This window comes from Orbicella faveolata, unplaced genomic scaffold (genome assembly GCF_042242905.1).
Source record: "Orbicella faveolata isolate gen_17 unplaced genomic scaffold, um_ofav_v1 contig_35, whole genome shotgun sequence".
Taxonomy (NCBI): Eukaryota; Metazoa; Cnidaria; class Anthozoa; order Scleractinia; family Merulinidae; genus Orbicella; species Orbicella faveolata.
Genome location: NW_028301564.1, coordinates 23,378,564 through 23,398,104, shown reverse-complemented (window position 1 = coordinate 23,398,104; position 19,541 = coordinate 23,378,564). Strand labels below are relative to the sequence as shown.

The following is a 19,541-nucleotide window of genomic DNA, read 5'->3' as shown; positions in this document are numbered from 1 at the left end:
TCTTTATCAAAAGAGCTGGCAAAACTCCTGTATTTGAGCGGCCGATCAATGCGTCGAGTGAAAAACGCAGTGAGCTGAGATTTTGTTCAAAATCCATGTTTAGCAATAAAAGCTATGTTTAGCACAACAAGGTGTGTGTGTTATCTTGGCAGTCTAAAAATACGCCTGTTTTTTCTCAATGAGCGGTGATACAAACTTTGATTAAAAATCGCAATTAATTGCTTTAGCAATACACGTTTTACGTGTAAAATAATTTTTGCTCTTTACATTTGACATTTCAAACCAGGCAAAGTTTATAAACTTAAATTGTTTCGTTATTTTTCGCAATGATTTTACATCTCTTAGTAAAGCATGAATAGTATAAGGTTTTATTCCATCGAGTTATTTTTCCAACTATAGTTTATCTTCAACTCGTAGATGGAGTGGACAGAACAAAAAGATGTGATGTTAGCCCGAGAAATCCTTCTTTAAGGATGTAACTTGCTGTCGCGACCGCAACCTGAAGCCGTTCTAGCCCCAGTTTCTTATCGGTCGTCACGTCGCCGTCGTCAAGGAAAACGTCTGTTGCTTAAGGTGCCTACTTTGTCTCTAGCTGCGACGCCAGTTTGGTGATACAAAACACATGAATAACATCACTCGTCAGAACTGCAGCAATAACGCTATTCTTGATGCAAAAAGCGAAGATTTCTCAGAAAAATCGACCGTTCATAAAAAAGCGCGATACGAGTTGACCAACGCAGGCACTTCCCACACGGCTCTAGCGCTCAAAGTAAATAAGCGAACTCACTTCTTACGTGAGTCACGCGAGGAACTGAGTCAAACACTTTGGATAACCTCACTACATAGTGCTTTACATCGTAGTCGCCCTTCGTAGCTTGAACAACGCGTCAGAATCTGTTTTGGGTCCGCATTGTTAAATATTGGCTGTGAATACTTTTTTTTGCTACTGTTGTGTCGGGTTGATTTAAGGATTAGAGAAAAAGAAAAAAAAATCAGAAATAATCTTGCTGTTTCCCATTTACCGTGGAAAAACGTTCTTAAACTCTCGATGGACTCACTGAAAGTTCCGTTTCTAACAAAACTTCGACCGTATTCTCCTTGCTGAATGTGGCATCCTGGAATACCATTTCAGGTCCAAAAATTAACCCCCAACTACTAAAAACTTACTCAAACCATCTCACTGCTTCGAAATTATCATTATAAAGAGCCACACTTAGATTTTTCTGCAGCTCAAACGAATTACCAAGCGGCTTGTATCCCAAAACTTTCATCAAGCGTCCACAATAACGTTCAACAATGCTGATTTCATCTGGTGAAGCTTTTAATCTCCATCTGTTTGCTCTTTCAGCAGAATCTTGCCTCCATTTTGCTGCCTTCTGCTCTCTCTCCGTCTCCGGCTTGTGCGACGCTAAATAAAGCCAGTTACTAACAGCTTCGTCCATCGGTAAACCAGCAAACTGCAATAAACCTGGAAGTATTTTAGAAGGATTTGCCGATAAATCTTCGAAACGTAATAACTTGACTCGGTTTCTCCACTTCGGAGGTAATTGTTTGGTGGTGTTTAGGTTAAATTCAGTTTGTCTGCAGTTCTCATATGCGAACTTCTTCGTCCCCGTCAGGCCATTTTTGTCCGTCTCCCGGTAAAAATTCGCCACTTTGGACGAAGGAACAATCCCTCGTGGATCTCGGACCACAAATAGCAGTTTGCAATCAATATCATCCGAAGAATCGCACACATTAATCAACTGCCCCACACTGTTGTTTGGCATTCGCACCATGAGAGCTTTCACAACAGTCATGCTATATTTCTTTTCACAGATTTCTTCCAAAGTCTTCTGATCGAACGCTCCTCGGCAATCCTTAATATTCCATCTTGGATCTGTAACATTGTAACGGCAAAAAGGCGGCGAGGACAAAGCTATGCTAGCTTGCTCGTCTCTTGGATAGTTTCTTGTTACTGTTCGATAGTAATGCTCGATATCCTTAGCATGTTTAGGCGACACAAACTTACACCGGAAAACACCTTGCATCCACTCAAAGCTTTTCTCTTGGTAATCTCTGTTAAAAGGCGCTACTCTTCCATGGAGGCGTTCCACAGTTTGATAAGGCTCAAACAAGTAAAATACGGACGGATGGTAATTGAAAATATTTCCCGTGAAGCTCGAACCAGATCGACCATGAGCGACAACAATTAAGTTTTGTCGCTTTTTTCGTTCGTTTTCCACCAACTGCTTTTGACCATTTTGAATCTTTTCGAGTGCGTGAATTTGGCTAGCCACTGCGGAAATCAAGCCCTGCTTTCGAATATTGTCAAGTTCTTGAGCACCAGGTTTGCCAACAGGTTGAAACTGTTGGAGTTTATCTGCTAAAGAGCTTGACGGTACACCAAGAAAGAACACACAACTTGATAGCAGAAATATGGCCACCATTATGGGTCCTAAACAGCGTAAACAACCCCGCCGGAACCTCAGACGGAGAACCATGGTTTTAAAGTTCTCCTTTCCAAAACTGCTTCAATGAATTGTTTTTTTTATCCAACAAAGTAATGAAACACAACGCAAGCCTTAAAAAAAACGGTTGACTGACTCATAGCGAGAAATTCCGAACCAAGGTGGGTGGTGCTTATTTCTGTTATGCGCCAGTACACATGTCAGCCTGTCAATAAAGCTAGCGTGTGATTGGCCCGTCTGTGAAAGAGGAAGCTGTAATCAAACCAAAATGGAGTCGCGCGACAGACCGTCGAGAGGCTACTTCTCGATGTTAAATTCGATTTCATCCGCGGACGCCGACTTTGGCCAGCCAAAAATAATCAATTACAGAAGTTGGGAAGTTGAAAGGCTCGTCGAAAGAGGGGAAAGAAATGGAACGGTAAGTGTTTGGTTGTAGTGCCTGTTTTCGCACGTGCTCGCTTGGTTGATACTAACTGAATTCAGTGTTCACCCGAAATCAGCACGAGCCTTTCTTGCCTTTCATTTAATTAGGTAGGATATTTGGTGCAATGGAAGGGCTACTCGCCCTAGGAAGTCTCGTGGGAGCCAGAGGAGGGTATCTTACCTCATGTGTGGAGCTATTCAACAGCCCAAGCCCGGACGTGGCAATTCACGAAAATGTTTGTTGTTTTAGGGTGGCCGTCGAACGGCACTTGAAGTCGCAGTCACGTTTGCCTGTAAGGTTGTTTTTTCGGGAGGATGTTTTTCGCTTCTTGTTTACTGGTAAGGGAGTGACGAGGGAGGGATGGACATTTTTTGAGAAAGATGATTTCAATGCTGTTTATTTTCCTCTTGGGTGGGATTCCTGGGTGGACTCTCATGGTCAAGGAATAAAGGTTTTTTACCCTATGAGGGTTAAAATGTTCATTTCTTGGTCCCCAAAGAAGTATGAAATGGGTATGGGTGGGATTCCTGCTTTGTTACCAAGAGCATATCAGGAGAATATTTCTTTTAATTTTACTAAAGTAGCTCTAAATGATTGAATCATGAAGGGCTACTTTAGCAAAATTAATAATGGTAATTGAACTGAGCGTAGTGCAATTTGGTCTGTAATCATACACGTGATTTCAAATTTTAAAAAAATATATTCTCCTGATATGCTCTTTTCATATCAAATAAAAAATTATATGACTTTTGCATGCAGGACTATTTAAGTCTGAGTCAGTGGAAAATTTGTTACACAAAGTTTGAGATGGATATGCCAAGTTTAAGTGGTCAGTAAGTGCATTCACCTTCAAATGTGCATTCATCTTTATTAGTATGTTCAACTTTGTTACAAGTGTTCATTCAACTCTGTGTTAAAAAGGCACATAAACTTTTTAAGTGTACATACATCTTTGTAAGTGTACATTCAACTCTGTAAATTGTAACATTGTTATTGTGCATACATCTTTATTAGTGTTCATTAAACTCTGTAAATTTTAACTTTGTTGGCTGTGTACATAAATCTTTGTAAGTGTACATTCAAATCTGTCAAAGGCACATTGCTTTGTACGTGAACATTTATCTTTGTATGCATACCTTTCACCTACCTCAGTAAGGGTACATTTCAACATTGAATGCAAATGTAAAAAAATTACATTTTTAAAATTAAAGTATTTTATTTCTTTCTCTTTTGTTGAGGTTTTCGTTGTTTTTCTTTAGATTTTTTACCTTTTTTTAGATACATTTTCTTCAGTTGGGGAGACTGCTAATGGAGTCATATTCTTTATGTCGCTGATTCCCCTCTTTTTTCCCCTTTTTGTTTTGATAAGTTCATCCCAGTATTCCTGGGCCCTTTTTGTGTATTTGCGATGCTGTTGCTCTCTGTGCTTCAGGGCTTCCAATCTATACTCAGTGTGTAGCACCTCAGCTGGATCATCATTATGGTTGCTCTTCCTCTGTATTATCCGTCGCGCATCATTGTTGTTTTTTTCAACCCCTAAACCAATAGGTTGCAGCAAATGGTAACATGATGTCACTTAAATAAATATGTAATCATACATAAATTTCAAGGCTAGTCAAACAACTGCTTAGAGTAGTAAACAGTTTTTCAACATTTTTTACCTTGACCACTGAACTGTTTTATATTGTCATTTTTTTCTACCATTTGGGGTACATGATATGCTGCTGCATGCATGTAACAGGTGACTTGCTCTTTTCTGTAGCTTGTTCTTTTATCTCCAAGTTTGGTAAAACTTGTGATCCACTCTTTTATCTGTGGATTTCAAAACACATGTACATATCATAAATTAGAAATACACAAAGTTTCAAGTCATAGTGGATTGTTTTGTACCTGTGCTCGAAATAGTTCTGTAGAGAATGGCTCCCATGAGGAAATTTATTTGAAGTACAGATCTGCAAAGTCCTAAAGACAGAACATCAAGACAAGAAAATATTCAGATAAGTAGAAACAGCTAAGTGCCCAACTTGTCATTAAATTGGGATGTAATAATTGATAGGGATGAATTGATTACTTGGACTGTGATGTTATCTCAATTGATTACTTTATGAACAGATAAATTGTGTAGAATTTAAACTGCACCTACCTTCCATAATTGAATGACCATGTGGCATGTGTTCTTTTGTAAACAGTTGTAACTGGCTTTCCTCTTGGGAAGCTCTCTTAAGAGCTTTTTCCTGTCATCTCCCATGAGGCTAGTCCAATCCCAGGTCCCACTACCCTTACCGTCTGCGTTTCTCTTCTCCCATATTGAGAAAGTGACACCACAGTTGTTGATTGCCCCCATAAGGTTTTGGAGATGTTCTGACTTTTCCACTGACCTTTTTGTGGTAGAGGAAGAGCTCTCCTTGTCATACCTTTGCATTGCATCTTCAATTAAGTTTTCTAGTAGAATATCTGTGATTCTTAACATCAAATGCAATTCATCCAGAATGATGTGATCCAGTGGGATGACATGGAGTGACTCATGGCAACAACAGTAATTTTCACCACTCTTCTTTGTTGACAACTCGAACAATTACTGGATTGTGTACTTAAGTGGTATGGCATCATAATATCCAGAATCCTTAGACATGTCACCAGTCTAGTTGGAAATGAAAATAAAAGTAGTGATCCAAATTAATTTAATAAAAATTATGACTGAGATTCTCAAGGTACTTCAATTTTATTTGAAATCAACCATTTATATTAAGACAAATTTTTAATAATTATTAATTAATTACTTATCCTTCTTGTGTATCTTACACCATAAGTATGCGTAAATTGAGTTGGCCGCACTTAGCCCCATAACCAGCAGCAGAAACTGTAAAGGGAAAAAGTCTAACATTACTGTTTGAGGTAATTTTAAATTCTGAATTTTTTATCATGTAGTCTTAATTTTACGCAGGGCCCCTTTTGATACCAGCCTATAGCTGATGGGGCTACCCTGCCTAAATAAAGATGACTGGACTGGACTTGACTTGACTATCAAATGAAAATCTTCAACAGCCATTGACAGCTCATGAATAAATTCATCCCCAACTCCAAATTTATCCATTAAAAAGAGTATGCTCTCCACTGTGTTTTTGTCATCGGGATGAAGTTTTTCATATTTTGATTTTGGGGATGCCACAATACCATGTTTTTGCTGCGGATTAGGATGATCTGTAGTTGAGAAGTCTATAGGAAAGCTATCAGTGCTGTTAGGGTCTTTAAGTTTCAAAAGGTGTAAATCCAGGCCAAATATTTCAACTAAATTAAGTGCCTTCTGTGCTCGAGTCTTTAGTTCTTTTAATTTTCTGTTTTTTGCTTGTTTGGTTTTGAGGTCTGGAATTCCAGCTCCCCAGCGGTTCGGAATTTCTGGCTATGTAGAATGTGTACCACACCAAGTCGCTAAGAATGCAAACGAAGGACTTGATTCCTACTTAGCACACTCAGCTAATGCCTTGTCCCCAGACTCCACTAGTTCTGGTGGTAGGTAATAATCATAATTCAAATTCAGCCCTTAATGACTGGTCGCGAGGGGAACAGTGAATTTTGTTACCGAGAATCTCAAGGGACCAGTCATTAAGTGATTTGTTATTATATGGCAAAACAAATAATCACCTATAGCAAAACAAATAATTACTTTATTGACAAATGACGTGCAACTGCGGTCAACATTTCGCGGGTAACAGTGAACTGCTTCCTGTTTGACGTCATACTTTTTGCTATTTTCAGTGAAAATTTTTATAAAAATGTATATTTTATATTTTTATGTTTTAAAATGTAAAGCGTTTATGAATATTTTATATAATTAGCGCTATATAAATTTAATTATTCTTATTCTTATTATTCTTATTATTATTATTATTGTGGGAGGCGCGGTGGCCTCATGGTTAGCGCGTTCGTCTGCGGATCGAGCGGTCCGGGTTTGAGCCCTGGCCGGGGGACATTGTGTTGTGTTCTTGGGCAAGACACTTTACTCTCACAGTGCCTCTCTCCACCCAGGTGTATAAATGGGTACCGGCGAACTTAATGCTGGGGGTAACCTTGCGATGGACTAGCATCCCATCCAGGGGGGAGTTGAAATACTCCTAGTCGCTTCATGCTACAGAAACCGGGATAAGCTCCGGCCTGATGGGCCACTGGCTCGCATGCAGACTTTACCTATTATTATTATTATCATTATTTGTAATTTGTTTGTAAGTTAGTATTTCCCTGACATATATATTGTCCTAAGAATTTTTACAGTTGTAATTTTTTATAAGCCACTAATAAACATTATTATCATTATATTATTATTATTATTATCGTCCTCACGTAATGTTTGCTTAGAGTCCTTAGGACCGAGACCAAACCATGGTCCTGGGGCACTAGGGAATAGCCAGTTTTTAGCTTGATAGCACCCTCCTCAAAATGTGTGCTGTACCTAGCAAGGTTATCTTTTGTAGTTATTATTATTATTATTATTATTATTATTATTATTATTATTATTATTATTATTATTATATGATTGGGCCGGAATGGCCACGCGTGCTGCATAAATTAGCATACTTTTTCTCCAGAGCTAGAGACCCTCGTAATACCCATGGGTATTGAGCAGGGTATTTATACGCCCTCCGCACTTGAGATCGTTCTGTTATGCGTTCACGCCCCGAGGGGTCTGTACAGAGCTCCCTTTTTGCGTTATTCGCACGTTTCCGTCGCTGAGCAACTTTCCTTATAGCCGACGTTCTTGCTGCTATTCCTCCTGACGTTTTGGAAGCCCCTTGTTCGGCCACGGAGGCCGCAGCTGAAGTTCCTGCTACCGGCAAAAATCCCGTTCCTTCCACTAAACAGCTAGTCTTTAATTAGCCTGCAAACAGGCTCCCAGCGAGCGAAACAAGTCTTTTAGCGCGAAATAATGCGCTCCCCCTCGTCACCAGACCGCTTTCGGCTGGCCCTGCTCGCCCTAGACCACACTCGGCCAGCTCGCACTAAACCCAACCGTAGCGTCTTAGCATTCATGGCATGTGTGCCTCCTGATTTGTATGTCGCGTGTCGCCCCCACGTTTCCATGGCGTGTGTCGCCTTCTAGTTTAGTCTTCATGGCGTGTGTCGCCTTCAAGTTAGTTTCCATGGCGTGTTTCGCCTTCTAAATTTCATGGCGTGTGTCGCCTTCAAGTTAGTTTTCATGGCGTGTGTCGCCTTCCAAGTTTGTTTTCACGGCGTGCGTCGCCTTCAGTTTCCAGGCACAGCCAGGACAGGGGCCCCGCAAATCAAATTCGAGGACTCATTGCTCCAGCATCGTTTTGGCCCAGAGACCAAAACCCGAAAAGGCATTATTACTGTCCGTGTGGACTTTAGATATCATTAAGTCTTTATACCAGAAGAGGTCTCGAGTGGTCCAAAATAAGTGCACTTGAGGTGTTTGCAAGTGAAAATAGTTTGGGACTTTCTTCTTTCGGAAAAAAGAGAAGAGGTAGTACTCCAGTCAAAGATTACACTTTGCAGAGTATAAGCCCGTTTCAATTTTAAATTCCTTCACCGGAGAAATCGTGCGCTCCGTGTCCGTTAGCAAATGTCTTTCAAGTCATTTTGGCGAGAGGTAGTGGATGGCTCCGTTTTGTATCTAGTCAATGACTGAACAGTGCTAGGGGAGTGGGACAAAACTGTTGGCTTACAGGAGGGATGTGGGAAGTGCAACTATTTTAAACAGGATTGCTTAATTTGCTTTGGCCAAAGTTGTAGTCCAGGTATAATATTTTGAACCAGGATAGATATATTTAATATCTCACCAGTCGCACATGGGCCATAAGATGATAAAACACTAAACAAAACTATAGAACAAAACCTGGTTTATTACAAGGGCAACTAATACTTAAAGCAATCGTGTAAAGATTCAGGTTTGTATACAACTGGTATTGCTTATAGCGAATCAGTAAAACTGTAACATGTGTGAAAACTAGTCTTCAACAGTGCCTAGGAAAAAACGAGATACGCCTTCGTTTTAGGTCCGATACTATTTTTATTTGCTGCTTTAAAAGGTAGGTGGCTAGTCCCTGACAAATGAATTCTAAAAGAATGACTAAGTCTTAAGCGAGTCGAATAGATGACTGCAGAAGTTCGAACTGGAAGGAAAATACTTGTCTGTTTCAGTTTTATTTTCGCTTGAAGCCGGGGTGTCCCAAAATTTCCTCAATTGCATGTGAAATTACTCTAACAACCTCAAGCTTCTTCAATTGTATGAAACTTTATCAACTCCCAGCACTCCAGCTAAGTGGACTTAAACGTCACAAACTCCGACACCTCAGACGCACTTATTTTAGACCACTCGAGATCTCGTCTGCTATATAAACTTTATACTCAAATTGTAAGTACTTTCTAAATGTTCGCACGGATTATAGTGATGGTTTCTTGGGTTTTGTCCTCTGGACTAAAACGGTGCTACGGGAAATGAGTCCTCCAAATTGATGTACAGGCCCCCTGTCCTCCCTGTACGTAGCCTGTTCCAGGAAGCGGACGAGCGAGGGGTCAACGAGTGGGAATAAGGCATCTTCGTTCGCCCACGACTACTCGAGAGCCTGAAAAAGGCTACCCTGTACACTGGAAAAGTTGAAAATTTACATGGACATGTCAATTGTAATTTACAGTATGTAAATCTTGATTTACATTCTTTGTAAATTACAATTTACATGTTAGGGTTTTGTAAAATAAAATTACAGGAAATTTACAGCTTTTAGTACAGCATGTAAATGTTCTGTAAATAGTGATTTACATTGTCTTTGTCGACAATGATCATTTGAAGAACATGTAAAAACTTGTAAAATATTTTACGCACTTTTACAGTGTCTGGCTTTGTAAAAAACATGTAAATTGCTTTGCTAAACCATGTGAGGAACGTGTAAATAATTCAAGCGAATGCTGTAAAAAGTCTGGAAATGTTATGTTTGTAACCCTGTAAAAACCATGTAAATGAAAAAAGGGGGCCTGTAAGAAACATGTAAAAACCATGTAAATGAAAAAAGGGGGCCTGTAAGAAACATGTAAAAACCATGTAAATGAAAAAAGGGGGGCTGTAAGAAACATGTAAAAACCATGTAAATGAAAAAAGGGGGCCTGTAAGAAACATGTAAAAACCATGTAAATGAAAAAAAGGGGGCCTGTAAGAAACATGTAAAAAGCATGTAAATGAAAAAAGGGGGCCTGTAAGAAACATGTAAAAACAATGTAAATGAAAGAAAGGGAGCCTGTAAGAAACACGTAAAAACCATGTAAATGGAAAACCTAGAAGTTGCACGGGTGCGACACCGCACTAACGAAGCTGTCTTCTTGTGAACTTTCCGCGCATCCACAACGACAAAATAAAACTAGAATTGTTACTGCACATGCAGGCGTCCCAAGCTTACGTCTCTAGAAAAGAGAAAAATTAATTCTCGGACACGTACGTATTTATTCATGAAGGACCATGAAAGCGTCACGTGTTGTGTGAGTTCAAGACGGAAAGAGCCCTGGTGACCGAGTTTGAACTGACGCGGAGTTAGGTTAGGCAGGGAACCATAAGGAACACCCAACGACCGTTTCCTCTCGAATGCTTTTCAACGCTGTTTTAGGCTATCTGGTGTACTTTCAAAGCTCTGTAGGTTAATTTTAGGTTGCGCCAAAAAAATTTATCTGTTCGGTTATTCTAGAGGAGCTTGAGTATTCTCGAACTTATTAGGGCTTTTTTGTCCATTTCCCGAAAACGTTAGGTCTTATCGCCTTTCCGAAAATGATAGCTGACTTTTTTTCGGTACCCAAAATGACATTTTTAACAATCCGAAAACAACAAACATTAAACTTCTCATATCGCGAAAGTTCGAGGTCACAGTTGTGCCCCTGAACCGCTGAGAATGAACGAAATATCATCGATTTAGAGCGTTAAATATTCCGAAACATGCACATTCTACAAGTAAGATTAATACAACTAAGTCTGCCCTTGCATGTTCACTGTTTCTTTGTTTTTTGTTTTGTTTTGTTTTGTTTTGTTTTGTTTTGTTTTGTTTTGTTTTGTTTTGTTTTGTTTTGTTTTGGTGATTTCTACCGTTTTGTACTTTCATTGCCATCACTGTTATCCCAGTCCCTTTATAAGAGCATACCAGCGTTGTGATTGCCCGATCTCCAACAAGCAGGAATCAGCGGTCTTCATGTTAGGTACCAGGTTCTCTCGGTTCTCCCGCCATGTTTGGCAATTCGTTGGAACTTGCATAGAACTCGAGCTCTGTTTTAGCGGGCCAAAATCCACTCTACCTTCGCTTCGTCACCGTGCACGGTTTCAAGGCAAAGTTTACCGTTACCCAGAAGTTGAAGATAGCGATTACAGGCAACAAAAACAACAGGTAAGCAAGTTTTGCATAAATTGAACGAGCAGAGTAAAGTAACGTCAAACTACGTATACATTTCGTTTTGCCTTTGGTTGTGAATGTGTCATTATCAAGGAGAAGTTACATTGCTTGTGGAATCGACTTTGGTGATGTTTACCTGCCGTACATAAAGAGCTTTATTATCTGTTATTATCTGTTCTCGATAACTGAGCATGAGCATGCGACATTTGTTATTGGCTTATATGCACCTCATGATTCTTTCTGATGCATGCTCTTGTAAGGTTATGTTGCCCTCTGATGTGAATGCTAGTAAGCTAAAATGTAATGTGCCATCTTCAGCAGAGAAATTTCTCTTATGCTAGAGTAAGTATTCTGAAGTTACTCAAGTGTCTACAGTTGTACCTACATGCAAGTTACAATATGCTGTTATACACAACTGTACATGGACATTGCACCCACTGGTGCTGATACTGTAGTAAGTTAAATGTTGTGGTATTTTCTTTCACAAAAAAAACACTATGATACTTTATGAAGAGGTATACATGTACCTCAAACTGTCGTGAAAACTACACAGGACTTGAAAAAAGGAAGAGTATCTTGCCCAGGCAGGAAAATCAACTTGTCTTGGATGACACAGTATAGTCAATCGATTATTTCATAACAATCAATAGAAATTAGTCAATGATATCAGAAATCAATAAAAGGATTCGTCATGAGTCATCAATTGTGATCAAATTTTCAATAAGCATCAATTTTGCTGATACTAGCTTATCTTTTAAGCAACATTTAATAAGAAAGAAATGAACAAAAGATTTAAAGTGAAATATGAAATCATGAATACAACTGCATAAAAACATAACATTGTATCTTGTAAACAGAATATTTTGCTGGCATACATGTATCAGGGACTATGTTTTGGGGGTTTTGGGTAGTGCCTTTGAAATCTACATAAAAAAAGTTACAATCAAACACTGTTGAGGGACAATTTTTCTACAGTTTAGGTGAACTAACAAAGAGAGACCAACTTTCAATTGATTCTCTAATGACAGATAAATTTGGTAAAATCAAACTGATAACTTGAAACTTTTCTAGCATGTGAGTACGAATTTCTTTCAATTGATTGATAGCACTGATAACATTTACATTAATTTCAATTTATTGATTTATATCAATTTATGGATCAATTTCAATCGATTACCTTACCCTGGGATGACCAGAGAGCACTTTAGAGCCCTGTCACAGCTGTACATTGTACTTGTACGAAATTGGGCTCTTACCAAATACATGCAGGTTTCATGTGTCATGCATCTGTTCATTCATCTGTAGCAGGGCAGGAAAAAAAATTGTAAGTCACTTGCCCAGTGGGCCAGTCAATTTCAGTTTTCACTTGCCCCACTTAAATATTAGTTGCCAGTGTGGTGGCCAGTAAGGAAATCAGAGGACAAATGCGAATGAAGTACACTTGGATTCCAAACTAATTCTTGCTTTCAACCTAATAATTAACTAATCTTTAGGTGTTAAGTTTTGAAATGGAATGACTGGAAATTATCATTTATCAAGCTGGCATTTTTAGTCAGACTCACAAGACTACTGACACTACATTGTAATTTCACTTGCCCACTGGGCCACTGAACTTCTATTTTCGCTTGCCCAAGAGCAAAATTTACTTGGCTGAGGAAATCAGACCTGGGTTTTTTCCTGCCTTGAGTAGATCACAGATAACATCAAAATGTGGTAAAAACAAAAAATAGTCACATAAGCCATTACTAGAGTGTGTCACAGAATCTGTGAATTTTTCAGGTGTGTGTCACTGATGTTTTTACCACATTTTGATGTCTTCTGTGATCTATTACTGAACAGATGCACAACAACATAGAATCTGTCTGCTTCGTAATACATAACAAAGAAACAAAAACAAACTTTTATGACATCATCTGTACCTTTGTCCACCAATAGAGCATAAGTGCACGTAAGAAACAATCAAATTGTGCCTGCAAATAACTTGACTTATTATTTAAACATTGTTTGATAGGAGTTTGATTTATTGTCCATGATTATTACAATGTAGGAGATAGTGAACATTGAATAGTTACTGCCATGGATTTTGAGTTTAGTTCTCTACATCCTCTGACATTCAGTGCCTTCCAATCAGAGATGCAAATTTTTTGTCACACAGTAGCTACAGATGTAGATGTATGATCTGTTTGATTGATGAATATTCAGGGCTCAAAATAATGGCCGGTCAACGGGCAATGTCTGGCCAGAATGGTGACTTGACCGGCCAAAAACTTCACTCGCCGGTCATGTTGACCAGTCATGTCATGTTGAGACGGTCACGTCGTTCATTCTTGAATAAACAATCAAATCCCCAACTGTAAATCTGAGAGTTTTTATCTCTTTTTGATCATGACCTCTAATGAAAACATACACCAATGCATACATGTATCTGTTTGAACGGCTAAAGACCATTCGGTTGCTGTTTGTCATGCGTTCAAGATCAATAGGAATGCCATTCGAGCGACTGGGGTTAAATCTGTTCAGAAAAATATTAAGCCAATCTTTAAATGGTCTAGCAGTGACTGGAACAAACAAACTATATTTGTGGGTTTAATTTAGCTCACATTACGTGTACTTGATTTTTTCGTAAATATCTTGACCAGTCAGAAATGAGACGTGACTGAGCTAAAATTACTTTGGCCGGTTAACATGACCGGCTACAGTCCGATTTCAAATGTCACAGTATAAATTGGAATGATAAGAAACAAAATAATAACTCCAGTGTAAAATTCGCTGATTGATATCATACACAGAATTTGCTGATTCATACTCAGACATAACTTATCTTATTTAACGAAATGTTTTATGTTACTTGTAGGATGAAGTAAAATTGAGAGTGGTCAATACATGCATACTCCTTGGCATTGATGCTTAATCAGGAAAAAATCAGCCACTGAGAAGTCTACAGTACCTATGACTCTATAAGGGGTCTGAGGTCCATTTCTTGAAGGCCCTGGGAACTTTTTGGGCCCATAAAGCCATCTTTAATTGAGCTGTGTCTAAAAACCAAGAGCTGTATATGCCTGAAACGTCTTGTGTGAAGGAAACCTCTGTTCATATTGAGAATAAGCGAATAAAACAGCTCTGTAAGCATAAGATTTCAGATTTTGGTATGGCTTTCTGGGTGCAAAAACTTTTTGGGACCTTCGAGAAATGGGCCCCTGGTGCATTACAGTCTAACATGGTGACCTTCAACACTTTCTGGCATAAATTCAACCACTTTAAACATTATTTTCAATGCTTTGAAGTATCACCTACACTGTACCTGTGTTAGTGAATTAGCATTAAATTTTAATATCTTAGATTGCTAGGTTGATACTTATTGTTCAATACAGCAGCTATAAGATTTCATCATAAAAAGCAACGGCTTTGTTTACATACATGTAGTACCAGAACAATAATTTATTAACTTATGATGTGTTATCGGAACTATGGTACTAGATAGGCCTTTCAATTTCAACAGGTCCCTATGAATTTTTTTTTTTTTTTTACAGTACAGTTTTTTTTTTTATCACAAAAAGAAAAAGTAAAATTTTGAATATTGTTTACAGTGAATGTTTTGTCAGGGGTCCAAAATGTTTGTCCTGTTTGGATTCTGTCCAGTTTTGGAAAAAGAAGGAAACTGTGACTTTGTAAACATAGCCTAAAAGATGTCAGAAGCTTTGTTTTATGTTATGCAATGTAGTATTCCTTTGGCATGAATGTTTTTATGATGAATTTAAAATGTCAATCTCTATCTTGTGGTAAATGTTTTTTCTCCCTATTTTCTGTTATTTCAAAAGAACAATTCACTCTATGAAAAAAGTTGATCAATATTTCACACTTACATTGCAGTAATTTTCATAATAAGGTAAAGGTAAAGTCTGCATATGAGCCACATGGCCCAACAGACTGGAGCTTATCCCGCTTTCTGTAGCAGGAAGCGACTAGGACTATTTCTACTTCCCCTGGATGAGATGCCAGTCCATTGCAGGGTTACCCCACCATTAAATTCGCTGGTACCCACTTATACACCTGGGTGGAGAGGCACTGAGAGTAATGTGTGTTGCCCAGCAACACAACAGAATGTACCTGCCTAGGACTTGAACCCAGACCGCTCGATCAGGAGTTGAGCTCACTACATGTAACTACGAGGCCATCGTGCCTCCCACATTTTTCATAATAATTATTAAGGCTAATTTAATCCTACATTAATTACTTAGTAAGAAAAAACAGTTTATTCATTCATTTTATGACAAAGGTATTATCATTATGTTACATTTGACTTTGTGAATTTAGTATATATTTAAGACAGGTATCCATTTGCAAACAATTTTAATTTAGTAATACGCCTAAATTGGAAAATTTTCACTCGTTGTAGCTGACAACAGTATAGTTCTTAATCATTTTACTATTTATGAATTAAATAGAGTTGAATATGACATGGTTTTGCACAATCTTGAAAAGGTCTTGAATTTTAGTAGTCTTCTTGAACAGTGCTTGAATTCGGTTAAAGGAGCTCAGTCATGGTATTTTAAAATATTTTGGCCATGCACAAAATTACATTTAAGTCGTCTTGTTATGGATAGAAAGAAAAGAAAACATGTTTTATTTGTTGCAATGTGTACATTGTAAACCTTATTCATGGCATATAAAAACTATTTGAATTTTACTGAGTTTGTTCTGATTGCAATAAATTTCTGATTCTGTATAAATTTGCATGTTTTCTACTATTATAATTAAGGTCAACAGATTTGATTACAATAAAACAGTACATTCCATGTATTTTTCTTCAAGTTATTATTTACAAGTTATCGTACAGGGTTTCTGCCTCCCTTTTTCGATTTACATGTTATTTACAGGCTCCCTTTTTACATTTCCAGGTTATTTCCAGGCTCCCTTTTTTGATTTACATGTTATTTACAGGCTCCCTTTTTCAATTTACAGGTTATTTGCAGGCTCCCTTTTTCAATTTACAGGTTATTTACAGGCTCCCTTTTTCAATTTCCAGGTTATTTACAGGCTCCCTTTTTCGATTTACATGTTATTTGCAGGTTCTCTTTTTCAATTTACAGGTTATTTACAGGCTCCCCTTTTCAATTTCCATGTTATTTGCAGGTTCCCTTTTTCGATTTCCATGTTATTTACAGGCTCTCTTTTTCCATTTACATGCTATTTACAGGCTCCCTTTTTCGATTTGCAAGTTATTTACAGGCTCCCTTTTTCGATTTACATGTTATTTACAGGCTCCCTTTTTCGATTTCCATGTTATTTACAGGCTCTCTTTTTCCATTTACATGCTATTTACAGGCTCCCTTTTTCGATTTGCAAGTTATTTACAGGCTCCCTTTTTCGATTTACATGTTATTTACAGGCTCCCTTTTTCGATTTCCATGTTATTTACAGGCTCTCTTTTTCCATTTACATGTTATTTACAGGCTCCCTGTTTCGATTTACATGTTATTTACAGGCTCCCTTTTTCGATTTACATGTTATTTACAGGCTCCCTTTTTCCATTTACATGTTATTTACAGGCTCCCTTTTACGAGTTACGTTATTTACAGGCTCCCTGTCTCGATTTACATGTTCTTTATGGGCTCCTTTTTTGATTTCCATGTTATTTACAGACTCCCTTTTTCGATTTACACGTTATTTACAGGCTCCCTTTTTCGATTTACATGTTATTTACAGGCTCCTGTTTTCATTTTCCATGTTATTTACAGCCTCCCTTTTTTTATTTACATGTTGTTTACAGCCTCCCCTTTTTATTTACATGTTATTTACAGTATTATGGCAGCCTCCCTGTATTAAATTTACATGTTATTTACGGGTTTCCAGGTTGAATCACAAGAAATTTACAGGCTATTTACAGTATTTGCAGGCACAGTTTACATGTTATTTACATGATCTTAGCCCTTTGCTTTGAAACATTTACAGTGTTTTCTTCATCATTTACATGTTTCACTTGAAATATTTACATGTTTTTTACATGAAACCTCCAAAACATGTAAAAGGGGAAAAATCATGTAAATTCATCTTTACAGTCTCTTTTTGATTATTTACATGTTAATTACATGTTATTTACATACTCTGTAAATTTTCAACTTTTCCAGTGGTACGAAATAAGAGAATGGTAGGGTTTGTGGCTCCTTGACTCAGAGGTAATGGGCAGTTTTTTACATTTATGGTTAAGCCATATTACATTTTTGGTTGTTCAATTTTCAATTTATGGTCCAATTTTATTACATTTATGGTTGGTGGACTTATTACATTTGTGATTAAAAGTTATTACATTTTTGGTGAGTACTACATTTATGGTCAATTTTCATTACATTTACGGTTTTCATTACATTTATGGGTGATACAGACGTGTAGAACCGACCGATTGCTTTGGTACTACAATTTGGGTAATTGCAGTAAATATTTCGTCCCGTATTTATTTTATTTGTTGTTTTATTTTGACTTTTTCGCTAGGCTTACTGGACAGTTCTAGAACTTGAAAATCAGCTTATGGAGCTCGAACGGACGTTTTGTTGCAGTGGCTCATCTTTCCCTGGACAATAGGAGCACTTCCGCTATCAATTTGGCCGATCTGGGACGGGTTTTCTAAACAATACCCGATACTCTGTCTGTAACGGGGTCCCTGGATCAGCCTGGTTGGTGGCTTCGCTTTTTCTTTACCTGTTTGTTTTTGTAGTTTATTACTACTTTTTACTCTCCTTACCCTCCTCATTTCAGGCGTCTCCTAAACCGTTTTACCTTCATTTAGAGGTGCTCAAGAATCTGTTAGGTCCACTCCCATTGGGTGTAACTAAGTGGAGAGGGGAGCCCCCAGCTGGGTCGGTCCACTCCCGTCTATCCAGATGGTAGCGTCCGGAAAAGCACACGCTTCACCTGAGCTTCTTCGTTCTCGCGATCCCTTTTTTGTAGAGGAGTTTCAGAGACTGGGAGGAATATGGGCTTTTTTTTTAGGGGGTTTTGGATTATTGGCGGCAATTTGCGCTTGGGTAAGAAATTATTTTCACCCATATCGTAGTATCTTCGCGTGTGCCATAGAGGTGGAGCATAACAATGAAAATTCTTCTACAACTTAATTTCAGCGATTTTTCGCTGGTCTCCGCACGATCTTTTCCTTGTTCAGTCTTGCGGATATCGGAGACCTGCTGCTTACTAATGCCATATTAAGCTCACAAATTATTTCCTTTTTCTCCTTTCTCTGATCGCAAAATTAAAGACTTTATCTTTTTTCGAAAAAACGGATCGTTTACTCCTCAAGGACATGATGATTGTGAACAAACGCGCGTGACGCTAGCTTGTTTGTTTTGTATACCACGCCAAACGAGCCAATACAGCGTGACATTTCACTTAGCAACAAAGCAACTCTGAGCCAATCAGAACTCATTCGAATGTTCTTCATTAATTAGTTACGACGCGTTCGAGCGCTGCTTCTGCTATTTAAAAGCAAAACGAACTTGGTTTTGACTGCACTTTTCAATGCTGCAGTTTTAAAAAGATTATGGTTACGGATCTTGATCGTGACTAATAAAGTCATGACAAAATTGGGACTAGAGAGGAAGTCCGGATAATCGAGAAGTAAAAAAGACAAAAAAGCACCCTGTTCAGAATATTTCCGAGAAAACCATTAAATCGGAGCAAATTTCATATATTTTTATAGCCTGCAGTGCAGGCGTCTTATTGGGGCGAGTTAGCGTTACAACCTTGCGACCGCCTTTTTAGACCGCCATGTTAGACCGCCATGTTAGATGGTGGGGGATGGGGGAGGGGAAAAATGAGATTTTCTTCGCTCCACCCCTCCCCTATGCTTCCTCTTGCCTATCATTCACCCCTTGGTAAAACTTTCCTTCTCTCCCCAGTCTTCCACTGCATGAAAAATTCAAGATGGCAGCTAAACTTTTTACGATGTGAGCGCTCGCTCGAAAAAATCTCGCCTGCTCTGCAGGCTAATATTTTTATTGTATGACAATTTAGAGGGTTACCTTAGTTGTCTATGATTTAAGTCCTTTTACAAATTCTGATTTACGACAATATTGTAATCTTACTACTTATAATATTCTACTCAGACTACCAGTTGTCCCTTTCGAATGCCTTGTTATTTTTGCCGTTAGAAGGCTACACAAGCGGCGTCGACAAAATCTGGATCGGACCGGACCGGATCGCGGATCGGATCACGGACTGGATCACGGACTGGATCACGGATCGGATCAAGGAAAAAAATCCAAAATTTTGTTGAGCAAATTACACTAGAGTGAC

The 19,541-nt window shown here is 38.4% G+C and overlaps 1 protein-coding gene, 1 long non-coding RNA gene and 1 pseudogene across 2 annotated transcripts; 2 read left to right on the top strand and 1 right to left on the bottom strand.

Moving 5' to 3' along the window:
* Positions 1-275: 275 nt before the first annotated feature.
* On the bottom strand, positions 276-2,597 carry LOC110065369 (carbohydrate sulfotransferase 1-like). The gene has a single exon (XM_020772500.2). It carries the CDS (start codon positions 2,481-2,483, stop codon positions 1,164-1,166), a length of 1,320 nt encoding a protein of 439 aa, XP_020628159.1. The 5' UTR covers positions 2,484-2,597; the 3' UTR covers positions 276-1,163.
* LOC149103950 (uncharacterized) lies at positions 2,598-3,544 on the top strand (annotated as a pseudogene).
* A 7,370-nt stretch (positions 3,545-10,914) lies between these two features.
* Positions 10,915-16,055, top strand: LOC149103949 (uncharacterized). Its single transcript, XR_016202202.1, has 2 exons — positions 10,915-11,597; positions 14,110-16,055. It is a non-coding gene; the product is annotated as an uncharacterized LOC149103949 (long non-coding RNA).
* The last annotated feature ends 3,486 nt before the right edge of the window (positions 16,056-19,541 follow it).